Consider the following 20,030-nt stretch of genomic DNA (forward strand, 5'->3'; position numbering starts at 1 on the left):
TTTTGTCTTAGTGTAATGGCTCACTTTATTGACTTATTTCTTGAATAATTCATTAATATCTTCCACGTGCCAAATGGCACAGCTGCCAGAACAATTAACATGTGAGAGACTGTTGTTTTTATTGTTCAAAGGGTGGCTCTGTCTATTTACTACAGAGTGGTTTACCTTTGCATGCTGAGATTACGTGGTCATAATTATGGCAGTCAAAACATCACATCCAATTTTGTATATATGACTGCAATTTCAATGAGGATGAGTATTGTTTTCATATGCTTCCAGCAGCTCTTTATGAGTCTCAGACTCCTTTACGAAAAACACGCTAATGAATTATTTGAACAAATATAACCTCTTCAGTGTAGCATAATTCAGTTTCCAAAGTAGAAGTAGTACAGTATCAGTCACAGCAGAGTTTACGAATGTGATACTTGATGAACTACATAACGATGAGTACGTCACAGGTATATTTTTAGATCTATCAAAGACCTTTGAAGGCTTTGACCATAAAACTGAGTAAAAATCAAGAATCATTCAGACTAAGAGGAACTGCCAAGGACTGGTTCTGATCATGTCTGAAAAACAGCATACGAAGTGTAGAAACTTTAAATTAAGCAAAATTTACCAGGTCCCAAGTATACTAACAAAGGACGGGGCAGCATCTTAGGACCAATTGTTTTTATATACACCAGTGTCTTTCCATAGAACATTAAAAAGGTGGGAAGGGGTCATTAATTAGGAATTGATATTGACTATCAACTGATGTGCAATTAAAACACGGTCTTCAAGATGCAGAAAAGAGACATTAGAGTAATAACTACAAGTAGTAACAGAGCTCCCTGTGGCAGTCTGTTTAAATGGCTGAAGAATTTAGCTGCACTATGTGAGTACATCTAGCAATCTGTTATGTACATAGAGAAGAACGTCAGCAATTGTTTTGGGAACAGTAACATTCACAATCATAGAACAAGAGCATTTTCTACAAGGAAATATAACTGTACAATAAACTTTCCACCGAGACTAAAAAGAAGACAACTAACATCCAAATATTTAAGAAGTCAGTTAAAGCATACCTCTTACATGATTCCTACTACAAAATCAAGGCCTATTTAACGAGACAGAGTAGGGAACTGCAAAAAATTATTATTATTTTTAATAATAAATGTCATTCTGCAGTAAAGCGTCATAATCAAATAATTCTTGCTGTAAAATCCTATGGCCATTATCTTTGATGGATAATTCTAACCTTTTCCCATTTGTGTGTGTGTGTGTGTGTGTGTGTGTGTGTGTGTGGTACCCTTTCAAATTATGATGATAAATCTGATATCATTTTGCAAGTGATCAATGGATGAATAAACTAACTAACTAGCTCTCACAGAGTCACTCCCACTGTGTGTCCTTGCTTGAAGTGAGAGTACCATGGAGCATGACTTTTGATGGACATACCTTCAATGAAGAACAGTAATGTTCATACAGTTTATGTACAGGAGCCATAAATGCCTAGGCAAGCCTACTCTAACTGAGGTGTGGCTGGTGCCACGGAAGTTAGTCTTTGTTAACTGCCACTTCCTGAAACCTGTCCAGTGCTATAATAATACAAGATTAGTAGCACTTTTCACCAACTGAATTACGAGAAGTGTTCACCACTTGGCATAAATCCACAAGCACACAGATATTACCTAAGGCTACAGATGTTGCAAGCATTTCTCACTCCATATGTGAAAAATTGTGAGTATGGCTGCCATTATTTAACCAAGATGTTTTCGTGCTGAAATATCCTGATCATAATGTAAATGTGATGAGGTTTCCAGATTGCAATATAAATGCTATGAATTATACTTATCAATATACACTGTGTGCAAATGTCGACTTACATCTCATAAAACTTGTAAAAATTTGGAAAAAAAATGTTATTACAGGGGAACAGTACCTTGATATCAGCATATGGACGTTTTGACACAAAATTTATGGACAAGGGAAAGAAATCTCCAGGTGTAGCAGTAGCACTAAACTCAAGGAAACCGGATTTATTTGACGAGTCTATTATGGGAAGAGTCCACAACAGCACATTCTTTCGAGGATCGTGAGTGTATTCACCATCACACTCATTAACCACCGGGGTACACCCAATCCTGGAAGAAGAAAAAAAAAGTATTATTCTAAAAGCAAAGCATTTTGCAGTAATTCAAAAAGTAAGCACATAATAAAATGAAAAATTTACGTACGGTAATGGAATGGTTATGCAGACATCATTCAACTCCTTGTCTTCTGATTCTAGTTCATACTCAATATTCACATCACATCCCCCTTGTCCATTTTCAGATGGCCAACAGTTAACTATAACACACAACAACTATTACAATAAACCTGACAAAGTTAGACACACATTTGTTGAATTACAATCTCTGCTACATAACTTTGTATAAACTCACTGTTGAAATTTTGATTACTATCATTGGTAGATAGAAATGAAAGGAACCATTAACTATAAAAACAAATAAATATAAAATGTGATCATAGATCACTGAAATTCAAATTATTATGTGGAGCCACATATCAATATATTTATATTAAAGCACTTCACATCAAAATGACAAAAGAAACTGCAATTTAGAGCTGGAAATGCATTCTGCTGATATTCTGAGAAAAAATGCATACAAAATGTCTTCCTGATGAAGCTGTTACTAGCTACTGCCATCCGATGCACATTAACACTATTCTGGCAACATGACAAATTATACTTTCCGAGACAATATCAACATATGAAAAGCCTGTGTTCATTTCAGGTACATGCACAACATAAAAATTCTTTATTAAGATACCCCTCACAATTAATTCAGCTAAACATCAGCTGTTTTCCCTCTGTTTATTTGAAGCTCTGTTCCAAGTACTGTGCACTGCAAGTAAAATGCCCAGAACAAGAAACCTGACTAGTAAAAAAAGGCTGCAGTGATTGACAATAAGTGGTCGCACTGAAGTGTTGTTCTGTGCAGTTCATGGTAGTTTGTTGAAATTCACAATTTATTTATGTCATGATGTTATCTGCTCATTACTGACACTCAAGAAAGTATTCATGATTAACAGATTTCCCAGTTAAGTAACATCTTAAACAATTAAAGAAAAAGTGGTGTGTGTGTTGGTTTTTTTTTTTATTTTTTATTTTTTTTTGAGGGAAAGGGGGGGGGGTATTTCAGAGCTGTTGAAAGAAAGAAAATAATATGTCTACATCTATATTCAGCAAACCACTGTGAAATGCATGGTAGATGGTACTTCTCATGTATCATTTGAAGGGTTTCTTGCTGTTCTATTTGCATATGAACTGAAGGAATAATAGCTATGTAAAAGCTTCTGTATATGCTATAATTATTTTAATCTTGCCTTTGCAGACCTTATGGGAGCACTACATAAGTGGTTGCAGCACATTTCTAGAGTCCTCACTTCATGATGGTTCTTGAAACTTTGCAAGGGGGCTATTACAGTATAGTTGTTACACATCTTCAAGCATCTGCATTTTGATTTTTCATTTCTACAACAGTCTCCCATGAGTCAAAATAAACCTATTACCATTCAAGCTGTTCTCCTCTATGTATGTTCAAAATTCTTATTAGTCATATTTTGTGAGGACTCACATTTTAGTTACTTTTTAAGATGGCTCATGCAAAAGCTTCTTTAAGAATCTTCTTAGTAGACCAATTGCATTTTCCAGTATTTTACTAAGGAAGTCTGCCACCTGCTTTACTAACAGCTGAGCCTATAGGATTCTTTCATTTTACCTTGTTGTTGTTGTTGTTGTTGTTGTTGTTGTCTTCAGTCCTGAGACTGGTTTGATGCAGCTCTCCATGCTACTCTATCCTGTGCAAGCTGCTCCATCTCCCAGTACCTACTGCAACCTACATCCTTCTGAATCTGTTTAGTGTATTCATCTCTTGGTCTCCCTCTACGATTTTTACCCTCCACGCTGCCCTCCAATACTAAACTGGTGATCCCTCGATGTCTCAGAACATGTCCTACCAACCGGTCCCTTCTTCTTGTCCAGTTGTGCCACAAACTCCTCTTCTCCCCAATTCTATTCAATACCGCCTCATTAGTTATGTGATCTACCAATCTAATCTTCAGCATTCTTCTGTAGCACCACATTTTGAAAGCTTCTATTCTCTTCTTGTCCAAACCAGTTATCGTCCATGTTTCACTTCCATACATGGCTACGCTCCATACAAATACTTTCAGAAATGACTTCCTGACACTTAAATCTATACTCGATGTTAACAAATTTCTCTTCTTCGGAAACGCTTCCTCTGCTTCTCACATATCCTCATGGAATCCTTTGATCCTTCAGGGTTTATGATATATCCAATCAAGATGAAGCACCCTCCAGTTTTTAGCCTCTTGTGTTACTGACAGGATGTAAATGCCTTTATGGGCTCAGCCAAACCTGAGATTGTTTTGTAATGTCAGCATGCTTTTCAATGTTTCATAAATACATGTAATTTCGCTGTACTTATCTGTTCTGCAGTATAAGGCTCATGAAGCATTAAGTCTCTTTTAATTATTGCTTAGTTTCCTCTTCACATTTTAATAAATATTTTCAAGTTCATGAATTTTATACTAATCTTGTTGGTGCAATGGCATGTAAGTCAATAAAGATGTTTCACTCCAAGTCTTATGTCCTTCTCCCCCAACCCAGTTCCCTCCCCCATATCACATTTTCTGGTGCATTTTCATCTGTACATCCTCCTATCATGACACTGCAATAGTCTCATTTTTATCCTGCATACATGTGGTGCATTATCTAACAAAACTACAGTGGCTGTCCCAACTGTAGTTTTCGTTATAGGCTCAACGATGTCAGCATGTATTAATAATTTTTTAACTGCATCTAAGAATTTTATATATTTCACGTAATTCTTTCTTCTATAGTGTTAGATCTGACAATGCTCTACATTACTGGTTCTCATCTGTATGAATTTCAATTGGTTTGTGACTTTCCCAATATGCTCCCCAAGTCATCCCTTTCATACCCTTCCCATCAGCCCTCAAAATATTAATCACACAATTTATTAAATATTTTTCTAATACTATTTCTGTTATTAATATGTCCATCTACTTTTAATGCAGGCTTTTAATGAAACTACAGTTATACAACTACACTGCCTGGTGATACTGTCGCAGAAGGAAGGAGCAATGTTGCAGAAGAAGCCAAGTAGCACTGTGGTGTAATGGGTATGATACTAAACTGTTGCATGAAGGGTCAAAAGTTCAAAACTCACCTGAACTGTAAAATTTTAATTTCTATCTTCGGTTCAATTACATTCTAGAAGTATCCACAAATGGCAAGAATCATTTTACTGGAATGTTCTGTAGCTGTATATATACACTGTATGTGTTCTGGCCAGAGGCAGTTCGCTCCACACTATTGTATGTGCAAGTGCTGAATAAACCTCCGTCAAGTGAAGTTAGTGTTTGTCATTCATCTAATTAAGCCTTCTTCTACATGATATTATTCTGGTGAAGACGCTGGGTATTGGAACTTGTGATGGCGCACATTATCGATGACACAGTGGCTTCCATCAGGCTACGACAGAGCCGCCGTTTACGTGGCAAGAAACCCGAGTTTGAGTCATATTCAACAGATCGCAATCTATCGGAGACAGAAGAAGAAGAGTATATTACAAAGACAGCAATTGTGTGCGACCACATGAGACATCCTTCCGGGTTCTCTGGTGATGATGGCCAAGATCCAAACAAGTAACTGAAGGTATATGAGCGTATAGCCACATTTAACAAATGGGATGACACCGTGTGTTTGGCTAATGTGTTTTTCTACTTGGAGGGCACTGCCAAGCAATGGTATGAGAAAAGCGAGGAGAAGTTCACAAGCTAGGAAGTATTCCAGGTGGAACTGCGCAAGAATTTCAATGACACACAACGACAGAAGTGCAAGGCTGAAGATAAACTAAAGTGCAGGGCACAGCGTCCAGGAGAAACTACCGCATCCTACATTCAAGACGTCTTGGAGCTGTGTAAAATAGTGAATCCTAGAACAAAGGAGGAAGATAAGGATGCACAGCTCATGAAGGGTGTTGCTGAGGACATGTATCAAGCCCTTCCCGAAGGTGGTTTTGACAGCAGATGACTTCATAAAATGGTGCCAGTATATCGAGACAATGCATCATAAGGGAGGAAGTGGAACAGATATAGAACCCAATTTCTCATCCTTCATTTCCCTTTAAAATGGTGGAAAAGTTGAGACCCAGGCAGAGTTACGTTCCTACAATGCCTTTCCACTGCGGACGACAGGGACATGTGGTGCGCTACTGTCGAGAAAGGCGGCGGGTATTTAATGACGGTCGTGCCAGAAGACAGCAGACCAATCTTAGCTGACGCCAACTCCGGGACGACAAAGATGAACAAGAAGATGTGAGTGCAGGAAGACATAGGTCACTCGCCACAAGCTAGCCACTGGAGAGTACGCTCTCCAACACATCAATCAAGGTCTCCATCGCTGTTTAGAAGCTCCAGCCGATCACCTAGCCGCTACAAATCGGAAAACTTAAGGATGTGACCTTCCTTGGAGGTGAGGCCGCCGAAGAGAAAAATTCTCGGCCGTCGATCACTACAAAAATGAAAGGAAACTACATCGATATCCTCATGGATGGCCAACCAGCCCAAGCTCTTGAGGACTCTGGAGCATCATATTCAGTCATTTAGGAGAAGTACCATCGCCAGTTGCAGAAAACCGAATTTGTCGACAACAAAACATCTCTGCTGAAGGCGGCTAATGGGAAATATGTAAAACCTACAGGAAGATGTGTCATTCATGTGGGTATAAGTGCCATACACAGCCCTTAGAATTCATCGTCTTACAAGAACGTAGTCATGACGTCATTCTCAGATGGGACTTTTTGAAAGCTTCTCAGGCAATTACAGATTGTGGTCGCTCAAAGATTATGCTAGACAAAATGAGATACTGTGGACAGGAAGATGCGCATCCGAGTGTGTGGAGACTGTGTGTGCTGGATAAAATGATCATTCCTGCAGTCAGTGCTAGAAAGATAACTGTCACATGTCATGCCACGCATCAACCCATGGATCTTGTAGTGGAATGTAAGAGAAGCATAGCACTGAAGAATAACTTGGTCATCCCAGCCTCTGTTGTCTCATTTAAGAATGGATTCGGTGAACTGTTGAAAGTTAACTGTCGCCAAGAACCGCAGATCCTTCCAAGACGTGTGTGCATAGCAAACACTGAGCTGTTAATTGAAGAACAAATGAGCGTCATAAAAACCTCCCATGCCGAGTCTGTTGGTGAAATTAGTGCTACCACTAAGAGACCCGATCTTTTAGCTCGATTATCACCAGATCTCACTAAGGAACAACAGAAGAACCTACTTGCCATTCTTCAAGATTTCTCTGAATGCTTCAATACATAGGTGAAGAGCAAATTAGACAAATAAATTGTGAATCACCAGATTAGTACTGGAGACCATCAACTAATAAGCCGGAAAGCATACTGTGTGTCAGCAATGGAACATCAAATAATTTGCGACCAGGTGGAGAAAATGATGAAGAATAACATCATTCAGTCTTCGCAGAGCCCATGGTTGTCACTAGTGGTCCTTGTAAAGAAGAAGGATGGCAGTTGGCACTTTTGTGTTGATTACAGAAAGCTTAATAAGATAACTAAAAAGGACGTTTACCCTCTTCCACGAATTGACGATACACTAGATTGTCTGAAGGGGGCTAAGTGTTTCTCAACCTTGGACACGTACTCGGGATACTGGCAAATAAAAGTAGATGAGGCTGATCATGAGAAAACTGCATTCATCACCCCTGAGGGCCTGTATGAGTTTAAGGTAATGCCGTTTGGTTTGTCTAATGGCACCAGCAACTTTTGAATGGATGATGGATAATCTTCTGAGGCAACTGAAGTGGACAATGTGTGTTTGTTATTTAGATGAAATTATAGTGTTCTCAGACACATTTGATGAACATATAAAAAGACTGGGGGCCGTTCTTAAGTGTCTCCAACAAGGCAGACAAACTTAATCCAAGAAAGTGTCTCTTTGGAGCAAAAGAAATCAAAATACTTGGACACCCTGTGTCAAACGAAGGTGTGTGGCCGGACCCAGAAAAGGTGAAATCTACAACGGAGTCTCCTGTTCCTAAGAGTATTAGAGATGTGAGAAGCTTCTACAGATTATGTTCTTATTACCGTCGTTTTATCAAAGACTTTTGTGTCAAAGCCAGGCCACTCAAAGAGTTGTTAAAAGCTGATGTTAAATTTATCTGGGGTGGTGCTCAACAAGATTCTTTCGATGTGGTGCGAAAAGCTCTGACGAATGACACTGTATTTGGTCTGTATGATGAGAGAGCACTTACAGAACTACACACAGATGCCAGCAGGTATGGGATCAGTGCTGTTCTGCTGCAAATTTCGGATGGAAAAGAGAAGGTTATAGCCTATGCTTCTAGGTCACTTACAAAAGCCAAGAGAAACTACTCAACTACAGAAAGAGAATGTCTTGCTGTGATCTGGGCCATGTGCAAGTTTTGACAGTATCTCTATGGAAGGCCATTCACAGTTGTTACACACCATCATTCACCTTGTTGGTTGACAGGTGTTAAGGATCCAACAGGACGACTCGCCAGGTAGGCACTATGTCTTACTATACAAAAGTGGAAGAAAACACCAAGATTCCGACTGTCTCTCAAGAAACCCTGTGCAAGACCATCAAGACTTTGATGAAAATAGTGTCTGTCTTGCTGCACTCCAGGGTCTCTCTGCTGAGTAGGAGGACACCAAGATATCTCAAATTATACTTGCATTAAATTGGTCAGAGGATGTGAAAGGACAATTTAAGGCACTTAATGGATTACTTTGCAAGAAAGACTTTGATCCATTTGGAAAGTGGTGGCTACCAGTGATCCCTAAACACATGTGCTTAGATATTCTACAGAAATTCCATAACACGCCTGAGGCCGGATATTTAGGATTTATTAAGACATACGATAGGATCCGCAAGAGATTTTTCTAGCCAGGTTTATTTAGGAGTGTCCATCACTATGTGTCGCACTGTCAAGAGTGCCAGACAAGAAAGGCAGTTCCTCAGAAACCACCTGGCCAATCATACCAATTTTACCAGCCGAAATGCCTTTCCAGCGTGCTGGGATTGACCTCCTCACATGATTTCCAACGTCTGCTAGTGGCAATAGATGGATTATTGTTAGCACTGATTATCTGATGCGCTATGCCATTACAAAAGCCTTGCAAACAGCCAAAGCATTCGAGGTAGCCAAATTCATCGTGGAAGACATTGTATTAAAACATGGTGCCCCAAGGTCGTTAATTACGGATTGAGGAAAAGTTTTTCAATAGAATCTTGTGACAGAGATAAACCATCGGTGCAACATTACTCATCACATGACTACTGTCTACCATCCGCGAACTAACGGGCTTATTGAACACCTTAATAAGACCTTGGCCGACATGCTATCAATGTTCGTCAATGTTGAGCAGAGCAACTGAGATGAGGTGCTTCCTTTCGTGACATTTGCCTACAACACCGACAAACAAGACACCACAGGATTTATGCCATTTTTCCTGGTGCATGGGTGGGAGGCAACTACGATGATGGACAATGTGTTTCTGTTACATCCTGATGACGTGGACGACGACTACATTGGCCAGGTGTTAATCAGAGCTGAGGAATCTCGGCAGTTAGCTCGACTCTACACGCTGCAGGCTCAAGAAAACGATTGCCGAAGGTATGATGCATGCCACAGTCCTGTTGTCTGCCAACCTAATGACCTCATCTGGATCTTCACTCCTGTTTGGAAGGTTGGTCTCTCTGAGAAGCTCCTCAGGCGATTGTAAGACAGCTGTCTCATGTTACTTATGAAGTTGAAGCTTTCAACCCAGACACAAGGCGACGGACGATCAGAGATACTGTCCATGTCCTTTGAATGAAGCCCTATAAGGATCCTGCAACCCAGCGTAAATTTGAAGCTCCAGTGACTGGCAACAAGTGGAAATGTGACTAAGAGTGTAGTGGCAAAAGAAGTTGTAAGAAGATCACCATTAGGGCGAGAATCAATCATTGGGAGTCAGAGTATGCAGGACCGATGACTCGTTCTCACACTAGGAGAACGTAACACTGAGACACTGTTCTCGTAAGGAGGGAGCAATGTTGCAGAAGAAGCCGAGTAGCACCATGGTGTAGTGGGTATGATACTAAACTGTTGCATCAAGGGTTGCGAGTTCAAAACTAACCTAGACTGTACAATTTTAATTTCTATATTTGGTTCAAGTACATTCTAGAAATATCCATAAATGGCAAGAATAACTGTACTGAAATGTGCTATAGCTCTTGTATTGCAAGTGCTGAATAAACCTTTGTTAAGTGAAGTTAGTAGTCATCATTCATCTAATTACGCCTTCTTCTGCAAGACCATATGTACTGGCAGTTATACTTTTTGAAACAGCCAAAGTTTAGCAATAGTGTCCAGAATGTAATTATGTGACAGAATACTATGTATTTAGGCATTTTGTACGGTATGTAAATTTAATTTCAAATGTTGTTACTCTTAATGCCATGTATATGTTGTGCTTGCACTTTCATGGCAATTATGTTTCGTTTGGAATATGTTCTGACGATGGGCTACACCTGAAACCTGTCAGCAAATACAATTTTTAACAACAAGTGATCTGTTGATTTTGGCGACCTAAAAAAAATAGTGATATGAAACACCCTTAGACACTCCATTTTATATCCCTGCAAATTGTTACACTCAGGTATTTGTATGAGTTGACTAATTCCACTTGTGACTCATTACTATTGTAGTTAAAGGATACTACTACTCTGTATTTTGTGAATTGCACAATTTTTCAATTCTGAATATTTACAGCATGGTTGCCAAGACTTCGGTCCTTTAGCCATGCCTTGACCCGTGCGCCGTAGCATTTAGTTGAACAGCACGTTTCCCACTACTGGCACGCCGCACTGTCTGAGTGGGAAGATAGTAAAGAAGGGTGAATGGCAAACACGCTGTATTTAAATGGCAATGCTGTTGTACTATGTATAGCTTTGTTTCATATTTCTCAACAACATGAAATGAAACAAATTTTCAGTACTACTCGCTTCGTTTGGCACACTGAAGATACTTCATAAGTTTTATCTCATACAAACAATAGGCATACAGATGGAGACAATTTCACAGGCTTTTGCACTCGGGTTCCCATGCAGTGGTGACTTATTTAGTTTCATAATCGAAAAAAGCCTTTCACACACATATTTTGATAGAAATATTTTATCCCATTTGCAAAATCATCATGGAGATGAGGAAACTGTACCTGAGGAAAACAATATAGACACCCACGATAGTTTTAACATAATAGGACTTGTCTTTAAAACAGGAATTACACTGCAGATCAGTCAGTTATATGTGCTTGTGGATAGGGGCACTTGTAATTAAATCAGCAAACAGTTCGAAAACAGATGTAAGGTTGTAAGTGCCCTTAAAAATGGTTGGCAGTGTCCTTAAAAACATTTAGAAAACTATCCTCATAATTCTTTCAAACCTCGCATTTTCTTTCATGCGTATAAGCTTAGGGAACTGGATTGTGTTTTTTGTCAGAATTTCTCTCTTATACAAAACGATTTTCTTTTTAAATGCAAATGCATCAAATGACAAATAAGTTTATTTCACATCCCAATGTCTTACTATGGGCAGCATGCAGTCTTGTTTACTTAAAATGTGAGGTCTGCAATCAATTCCAGATGTTCTAACTCTTGTTTCTGCACTCCTCCTTCCTTCATACATTCAACAGTAGCAGGCTTTAAATCGAAGAATCATTCCAGACACACCCCTCATCTTAACCAACATACTTCGCAGTAATATATAAAGTCTCCATACTTTTAATCCAGTTACATCAAAAACTGTTGCAACAGACAGTAGAATAGAGCGACTTTAGAAGTTCAATTTAATTTCTTCACCTGGCCCACACCTGCAAATTTGGCACAAAGAACTACAATGAATTCAGCCTGTTGATTGCTGTAATTTCTTGCTTTTTCATTGTCAAATAAGTGTTTTAATTCTTTCTGCATGGTATTCTAATGTTCTTTGCAACTGCATAATAGATACTGGGAGTTGTTACCCCTCTTTTCTGTCATTCACATTAATTTTTAATGATCTGTGTTGATATGTAGCTTGACTGCCTCTTTTCGTGCAGACACTGGACCTGTGAATGTCCATCATACCACCATGATACCATGGACAAACAGCAAAGGGTAAACAGTGCTGACACCATGATTCTGTTGAACTGAAGAAAATCGTGCCGGCCGAAAAATGTTGCACCGCAATACTAAATGAAATGTTGCGTTGTACTGGGTTCTTCCCAGAAGGAATGAACAAATCTGAGACAGGCCGGGCCTTGGCCTGCCCGTGCTCCCCACACACTATGTCCTTGTGAAGTTTAGCCCACCGAGACCGGCCCTGATTTAAAGGAAGTTGCCAATCTTGGATATTGGATTGCAGCTTTGCAGATTACTGTTGCTACCAGCCTTCTTTTACACACTTGTGACCAGTGGTTTCTTCAAACCACCAGGCACAATTTTTTGTTCGAGGCAATGCGGTATGTTGTGGCTAAAATGGGGCTCAATCTGCTGCAACGTTTCTATAGAATCTCTCTACTGGTCTGTTGGCCTTGTTCAATTTTAGCAATTTCAGTTTTTTCTTAACACCACTAATACTAATCTATATATTCCTCATATCTGCTGCGGTGTGTTAATTAAAGTGGGGCAGTACTCTTGTATCTTGAAAATGAAGTTCTGTATTCCTTTTTAAATGAACATTTGAAAATGCAGTTCTGCATTTGTTCTTTCACTTTGTTAATCTCAGTTCTGGTTCCCGTGTTATTCGCTAGTATATAGCGAGAACACAGTATCACTGATAGCCTTCAAACACGACCAGAACTTCTGTGGGTCTTGTAAAAGAGATTCTGATACTTAAATCACTGAAGCGTTCATGCATCACCCTTTGGAACCAAACACATTTCATTCAGTATCTCTTTATTTACAACTCTATGATTTGTTTTACATCTACTGTGCTAATTAATGTTTACAATGCCATGTTTAATGTGAATGTCAAGGTTTGTGACACAGTGCAGAGTTCTCTCCAATATCTGCTGCCTAAATACATTTTTCTGACAGTACCTGCATCCTTTTTGATCATTTTCCAACCCCTTTTTAAGAAAAATTTCTCTGCGAATCTTAACATGAATCTCATTACTGCAATCCGTTTTTCAATAGCTCTTGAGTGCTATAAAAAGAGGAACATTTTCATTACAAGATAACTAGAAAAAAGATAGTTGCCACAACAGTTCATTGGTAAAAAGTTATGAGCATCAGATCATACAGCAAGTTCCTTGTTTCTTTGCATATTGTCTCTGGTCACAAACCTTCTTTTCATATCCCAAGTTATTTATGATCTGTCTAGGATGTCCATGTTTTATCAGGCATCTTGCATACAACTGAAGCATGTTTACAAGTTCAACAATCTTTTTTCCTTATATATTAGATATTATTCTCATTTCCAGAATGAAAAGAAATTTTTTTTACAAATACTATGCTAATGAGATATGCTAATAATTATGGGAGATCCATATCACATTTAATTTCAGAATCTCAACTCAACATTAAACTATAAGTGATACACGAAACATTACAAAATGTAAATACAGCAAATGCAACAACAAATTGATCCTTACTGGAGAGTGGTATGTTGCTTTCTTCCTGAGACTGGAATCTCCATTTGAGAACACCAACATCCGTATGCAAAGGAAAAGGCTTAGAGGGATTCTTTAGGCCAATCTGACACTTGTTCTTGAACAACTCTTTGTCCAAATTGGGATGAGTCTACAAGGGAAAAAAAATGTTTCATCATCTTGTCATGAGAGATTTTTTTCATACATCTTAAATGTCACTTTCTGCCTTGAAAGTAACTCTTCTGCCATGCATTAATGCAAGCATCACCTCACACATTCAAAATGCACAATTTCACTACATCATGTCATTACTCAAGCAATGGAAACAGTTCATGCTGCTACTTATGTCAAATATAGGTAGTTGAATTAAGACCCCAATATCAATAAGCAACATGTAAATGCGTATGGAACAACATAAGAGTTTATCAGGTTGCAACCATGTGACATTTCACATAAAATAAATGGGTTTGTATTTAAAATATATCATCAGCCAACAAAGAGAAGAAACACAAAGTAGTAAAAAGAAAAGGGAAGATCAGTTGTTAATGCCCTAACAATGGCAAAGTCATTAGAGATGGAGTGCACACTGACACTGCGGAATGTTAGGAAGAAAAATTACTGCCTTTTTTCCTAAGGAAGCATTTCGGCATTTACCTAAATACTGAAACTTGAACTTTTTGTATATCTATAACTGTAGTGGAGGTCAAATTAACTGTAGTGGCAGAGCTACCCTTTCTTCTATTTTAACATATTGTTACACTCCAAAAAAAACTTTATTTATAAAAAGAACATTCAAACTGAAGTCATACATTATTTTCATTTGTGACAGGATTTATTTTAGGATGACAATACTATAGAAAATAAAATTATGTTTTCACATAACCACGATTTCCGAACACAAGCAATGTGTTCATGTATATCATATCATATGCTCCCTTCTTGCATTCCAACACAATGCACTGCTGTCTGCATTTCTCACTCACTGGTTTGTTTTCAGTATTTGACGCACTGCTGATCACAGCACAGGAAACACATTTTCGCATGTATTATTCACTTGTTCATGTCTTAGACCTTGATTCAAATCTTGTGGAAACTACTTACAGCTGATAACTTTTCTTGTAATTGCTATGAAGTGAATCTATGAATTTATTTCAGCCAAGTCCAACATGTTGCAAAATACTTATACTGAAGCTGCTATCGTAGAGTATTGTCCAGCTATTTGGTCCAGTACATCCACTCCACATCTCATTTTATTAAAAAAAAAGATATTCTATGGTTTCTGGTAGACATTTTGAATCATTCCCAAGTGTACTGAGAGCAAGAACATATTTATTTTTCTTGCCTTGATAAAACGACAATGCTGCATCTCCAAGATTGATCACAGCAGTTACAAACAGAGAAGCTTCTGACATGTTACTGATGTACCTCTCTTCTCAAACGTTTTACTGTATCCACTAGGCTTATACCCTTATTTTTCAATATTTCAGTCATGTGCAAAGACATGAAAAAAATTATCTGATCTTACATTCCTTCCACTTCTAAAGAATGGTGTCATAGGCTTCAGGACGATGTATTCAGAAAGAGTTTGATTCAGTCATCAATATTCATCCTTTTCCAGACATGGAAATCAAATCAACAAATATATGGTGTTTGCATCTGCTGCCAACAAAAAGCAATGCTAAATTTATCTGGATAACTAGCCACGTACTGTGTAAATTCTGAGGCTTTAGTGGGGAAACTTGTCAGTTACCAAAGTGCAATAAATTCATAATGTCTCCATATCTCTCTGTCTCTGTCTCTCTCTCTCTCTCTCTCTCTCTCTCTCTCACTCTCTCTCCACCGCATTGTGAAAGAACTGAATAACTGTTGTCCCCAGTCTTTTTACCATGTGACCTATCAATTTCTAGTTCCTCCACATAAATAAACATAATACAACACCTGTTGTTTCCAAGTTGCCACTGGGCTCCTCTCTCTGTGAACAGTTTTATAGGTTTTAGCATAGTGTCACATTTGAACAGCTGCTAAGAACTAGCAGAGCTGTGAATTTTGATGTTTCTCTTCTAAAAGTGGTGTTGGTCTGCTGTCTGTCACAAAACGTTTTGCTTTTGCAGCCTGTAAGGTGCATTCAAGATTCAATTCAAAGCCACAAATTCTGACTCGCCTCTTCCACAAAGTCCACAGAAAATGGTATAGGTAACTGCCAACTACCTTTTCCACTGTTTTCCTCTGTTGTATTGATTAACACACCTTCTGAATGACATGCTGGTTTTGGCGAAGGTATTTGTCTTGCTTCTATAAAAGTAATTTGATTCAGCACCATCTTGAATATCATTATCACTGCTAGTTTCTGCTTGTCTTTCAATTTCACCACTTTTCAACTACCTCTGATGCCAGCTGCAGCTGTTCTATGTATTTCATTCCTTCCTTATCTGACAACTTAAAAGCCATTTTCAATACGTGCTTCATGACTTGCACACAAGCAAGCATTCATTCAGGATGTAGCAAGACAGAATAATCAACTCAGAAGCTTCAGACTAACAAAATTCTAAAACTTTCAACTGAACAATTTCTGCATTTCGAGTTTGAAGAGATTTAGGAAAACCTAAGCCAGTATGTTCTGAACAACCATCCTCCCAGTGTAAGTCCAATATTTTCGTCACTGCACTTCCACTCATTATACAGTAATAAACATATCACTTTACATGGATCAGAATGCTGGCAACAAAGTGACTGATAGGCATGGAAAGGCCAATGTTTCCTCGTCTGCCTTATATGTGCACGCAATATGGCTGCGGCAGCAACCACTGCACTATTTCGTACTGTATCTGCTCAAATTTCCCGTTACGTGCAGTACTGAGTTCACCTTGTAGGAATGTCAAAGTTTTGTTATTTTTCTGTGTACTTTTGTTACTAGTTTCAGAATTCCATTTTGTCAAATAAAAAAATTTGCACAGATACTCCAAGCCACAGTACAATAACATACCACACCAGTTACATTAGTGGCAGCCACTGTTGTTTGCACTTGACTCTGGTAACCGAGACTTGAAGCAGAGCAATATGACAACGGTGAGCAGAACAAAATGTGCGACCTAGCTCAATCTCTGGTAGCTTACCATGGCAACTGATATGTAAACAAAGAGCTCTCAATCACTTTGTTATTATAATCAGGAAATAAGTGGTACATAATACATGGATAGCACTCAGAATGTTCATAGCTTGAGAAAACAACTATACATTTAGGACCAAAGCAACACTCACTTGAAAATCCAATACACTGAAATCAGAAAATTGAGTATTAGGTCTGCATTACATTGCCAAAGTTCCTTGACAAATCCTTTATACAAGCTAGGTACACATGCTAATTTTTATAAAGGATGAGATTAAAGTACACCAGGGCACCATCAAATATTTTATAGAAACATCTTTTAGAAATGATATTTGACAAAGAACTCTTACAGTGTAATATGGTCCTTATACACTTAGTGTTATGTTTTGATCCCATGACAACAACTAAAGAGAAAAAGGGCTGTATAATCCAACTTCAAAAGACGAATACACAGAATGTTTTGTGGCACAAGAGTGTACAAAATGCACAAAGGAGAGAAGTTAGTTTTACAATAGACTGAAGTATAACAAAGTGATGACACAGTGTAAAGTATGTGCACAGTTGCAGGCAAGTGTTTATATTGTTAAGAAGCTTCACCAGCAGGAAAGCAAAAATAAATTTAATGGGATACCAGTACACATTGCCTCCTAATATGCTTCAATAAGTTGTGGCAAAATGTGGGTGGAAAAAAAAGATAGTATTTATTCAAGTCCACACGAAATAATCAACACATCTGAGACAGCGTATTTCAGATTCATTCAGTTCCTTCTATCTTCTGAATAGGACTCTCTAAACGCAGGAGGAACTTCATGATGAAAATAATAACTACCTGAATGCAATCAAGTTTTGTACATGAACTACTGTTGTCACCTAAACAGACAAGAGTAGTTAAAATATGCTACAGTAGATGGCCTCTGCACACATTGTATAGGAAACACAACTTATCTTCGGATTCATCCCTAACATATGGTGCACGAGACACCAGTAAATTCGTGATACATCCACAATGTGTTAATATAATATTACTAGCTACTGAGGTTTCATAGGATAACAACATTAAAATTGCTGCTTCTGTTATTATTCCACTAAACACAGTTAACCGCCTTTAAGATCTCTAGAGTAATCACAATTAATGTTGGCAGGTGATTTACAGGATACAGTCCCTCAAGTGAGAGGGGAAGGGGAGAGGGAAGGGGGAGAAGGGGACAGGTGGGAGGGGGAGGAGTGGGGGGAGGGGGAGGAGAGGGGGGAAGGAGAGACTGGGAGAGAGGGGGAGGGGGAGGGGGGAGGGGGGAGGGCCGGAGGTGGGAGGGGGGAGAGGGGGGGGAGAGAGAGAGAGAGAGAGAGAGAGAGAGAGAGAGAGAGAGAGAATTTTTTCTCTCTTGTTCCTGCTTTTGTACCACTACTGTGAATATGGAAAGGCACAGATTGGTTACAATTTGGACACTGATGTGACTTTCAAATACTAAAAGTTATTTATTCTTTACTATACACAATGTCAGTATTATGAGCTTTTGAAAACACTTGTTTCATTTTAACAATCTATAACACCACTATATTCACATTGCTAACAGAAGCAAAGGTGCAAAATGCGAGTAATGGACCCACAAAAAATAGTAATACAGTTTATTTAAACAGTAGCACATTGACGGAAGATACTCTAATTCTTTACACATTAATTTTGGTCCAAGTTTTTACATCTCAAGTCAGCAATTGGAGTTCACCATTTTCAAAGCCCTTGCATCAGGATATTAATAGAAAACAGATTCTTTGAATTTTGCTGCAAAACAAGTTTTCTTTTTTTTGAAATTTCAACATTTTAATACAAAGAAGATTCGCTCTTTCCTTACATATTATAGCTGATTAAGAGAACAAAAAACTATTCTGGGGGACAAAAAGCTACCAGAATTACTGTAAAGGGTAATGCGCATCCATACAGTTATATGGAAAGAGGTATTACATGCAAGAGCTGGTAAAAATTAAGATTACCCAATTTGAAATGGATATTTTCTTCCCCCCAGTTTCAACACTTTGTTGACAGTGAACCTGCCACTTTATTAAATTACTTAAACTGTTTGTTAATGATTCTGTCAACAGTTGCAGTTTCAAACCTTGGATTTTTCTTTTCAAGCCTCGCCTACTGAGGCTGCACTGACAGAGCTGCTGTTAATAATAATAATCATCAAATTGGCAACACATGCTTTATAAATGTTTGAGAATGAGAACCACAATCAATACATGCCTCTTAGCAAGTCAACATCAAACTAGAAATATTGTTTAAAATGCAACAATAAAAACAAGAAATTAGAACAAAATGTTCAATTTACTGAATTAAATGGATGTTAAGACACAAATGCTTATTTCCAAGTGTAAGTCCACTACAATTAAAACAACAAAGGAAAATTTCTTACCTGTAACTGAATGCCATGTGTATCATTGTTTTCTAATTGAACTCTTATGCGTCCATATTTTTCATCTACAATGCGCAGGGTTATCAGGCCATGAAGCTCAAAACTTTGCAGACCACCATCACGTCCTACCCTCAACAATAGTCGTTCCTCCTGTCGCATATGTACGCTGAAAATAATGCAGCAGATGGGATTTGAAAACTTCATTTTATTATTATTACTAAAACAACTTTCTTATTTACAGCTATTGTATTTTTTGGGGAGGGGGGGGGGGGTTGCGGTAAGCGGGAGGTTGAGGGTTCAGAATGTAATTCAATTGTAATCTATTTCTTTGTAGTTGCACTTATTAAATGCGTAGTATATCTGTAATTAAGAATGAGAGCTCTGCACTGGCATGAGGCAAATACTCTCAAATCAAACGATCAATCTACGTAAAACTGCTAGCCTCTTGCAACATTTCAAGAAACTGTTTACTTGTCAGTTTCAAGTGCTGCTCAATGATTTTTTTTAAATATGCAAAATCCTTTTTCTGACACTATTATTTTAACTCACTTTCTTTCTGACGGATAATTCTGTGTCTGTCTGAGAATTATTTTCGTAGTTACAGGTTTGCCATGAACAAATGTAAGATGAATGTAATCATTTTAGGCTAGAATAACAGTACAGATGAATAACATGAAATATTTTGAAGAGTTACCCATTTTTCATTCTATTTGAAAAACCTCTAGCATAAGAATGTGATGATTTTAGTTGGCCAATA

The 20,030-nt window shown here is 38.2% G+C and overlaps 1 protein-coding gene across 1 annotated transcript in view; it reads right to left on the bottom strand.

The window, feature by feature from the left end:
* LOC126162673 (coatomer subunit delta) overlaps positions 1 to 20,030 on the bottom strand; it is a 116,073-nt gene that overhangs the window by 12,864 nt on the left and 83,179 nt on the right. The window contains exons 7-10 of the mRNA XM_049919322.1: positions 19,274 to 19,439; positions 13,760 to 13,907; positions 2,220 to 2,331; positions 1,925 to 2,126 (exon numbers count right to left, since the gene is read on the bottom strand). Coding sequence (XP_049775279.1) covers positions 1,925 to 2,126; positions 2,220 to 2,331; positions 13,760 to 13,907; positions 19,274 to 19,439 — 628 coding nt within the window. The remainder of the gene's footprint in view (positions 1 to 1,924; positions 2,127 to 2,219; positions 2,332 to 13,759; positions 13,908 to 19,273; positions 19,440 to 20,030) is intronic.

This window comes from Schistocerca cancellata, chromosome 2 (genome assembly GCF_023864275.1).
Source record: "Schistocerca cancellata isolate TAMUIC-IGC-003103 chromosome 2, iqSchCanc2.1, whole genome shotgun sequence".
Taxonomy (NCBI): domain Eukaryota; kingdom Metazoa; phylum Arthropoda; class Insecta; order Orthoptera; family Acrididae; genus Schistocerca; species Schistocerca cancellata.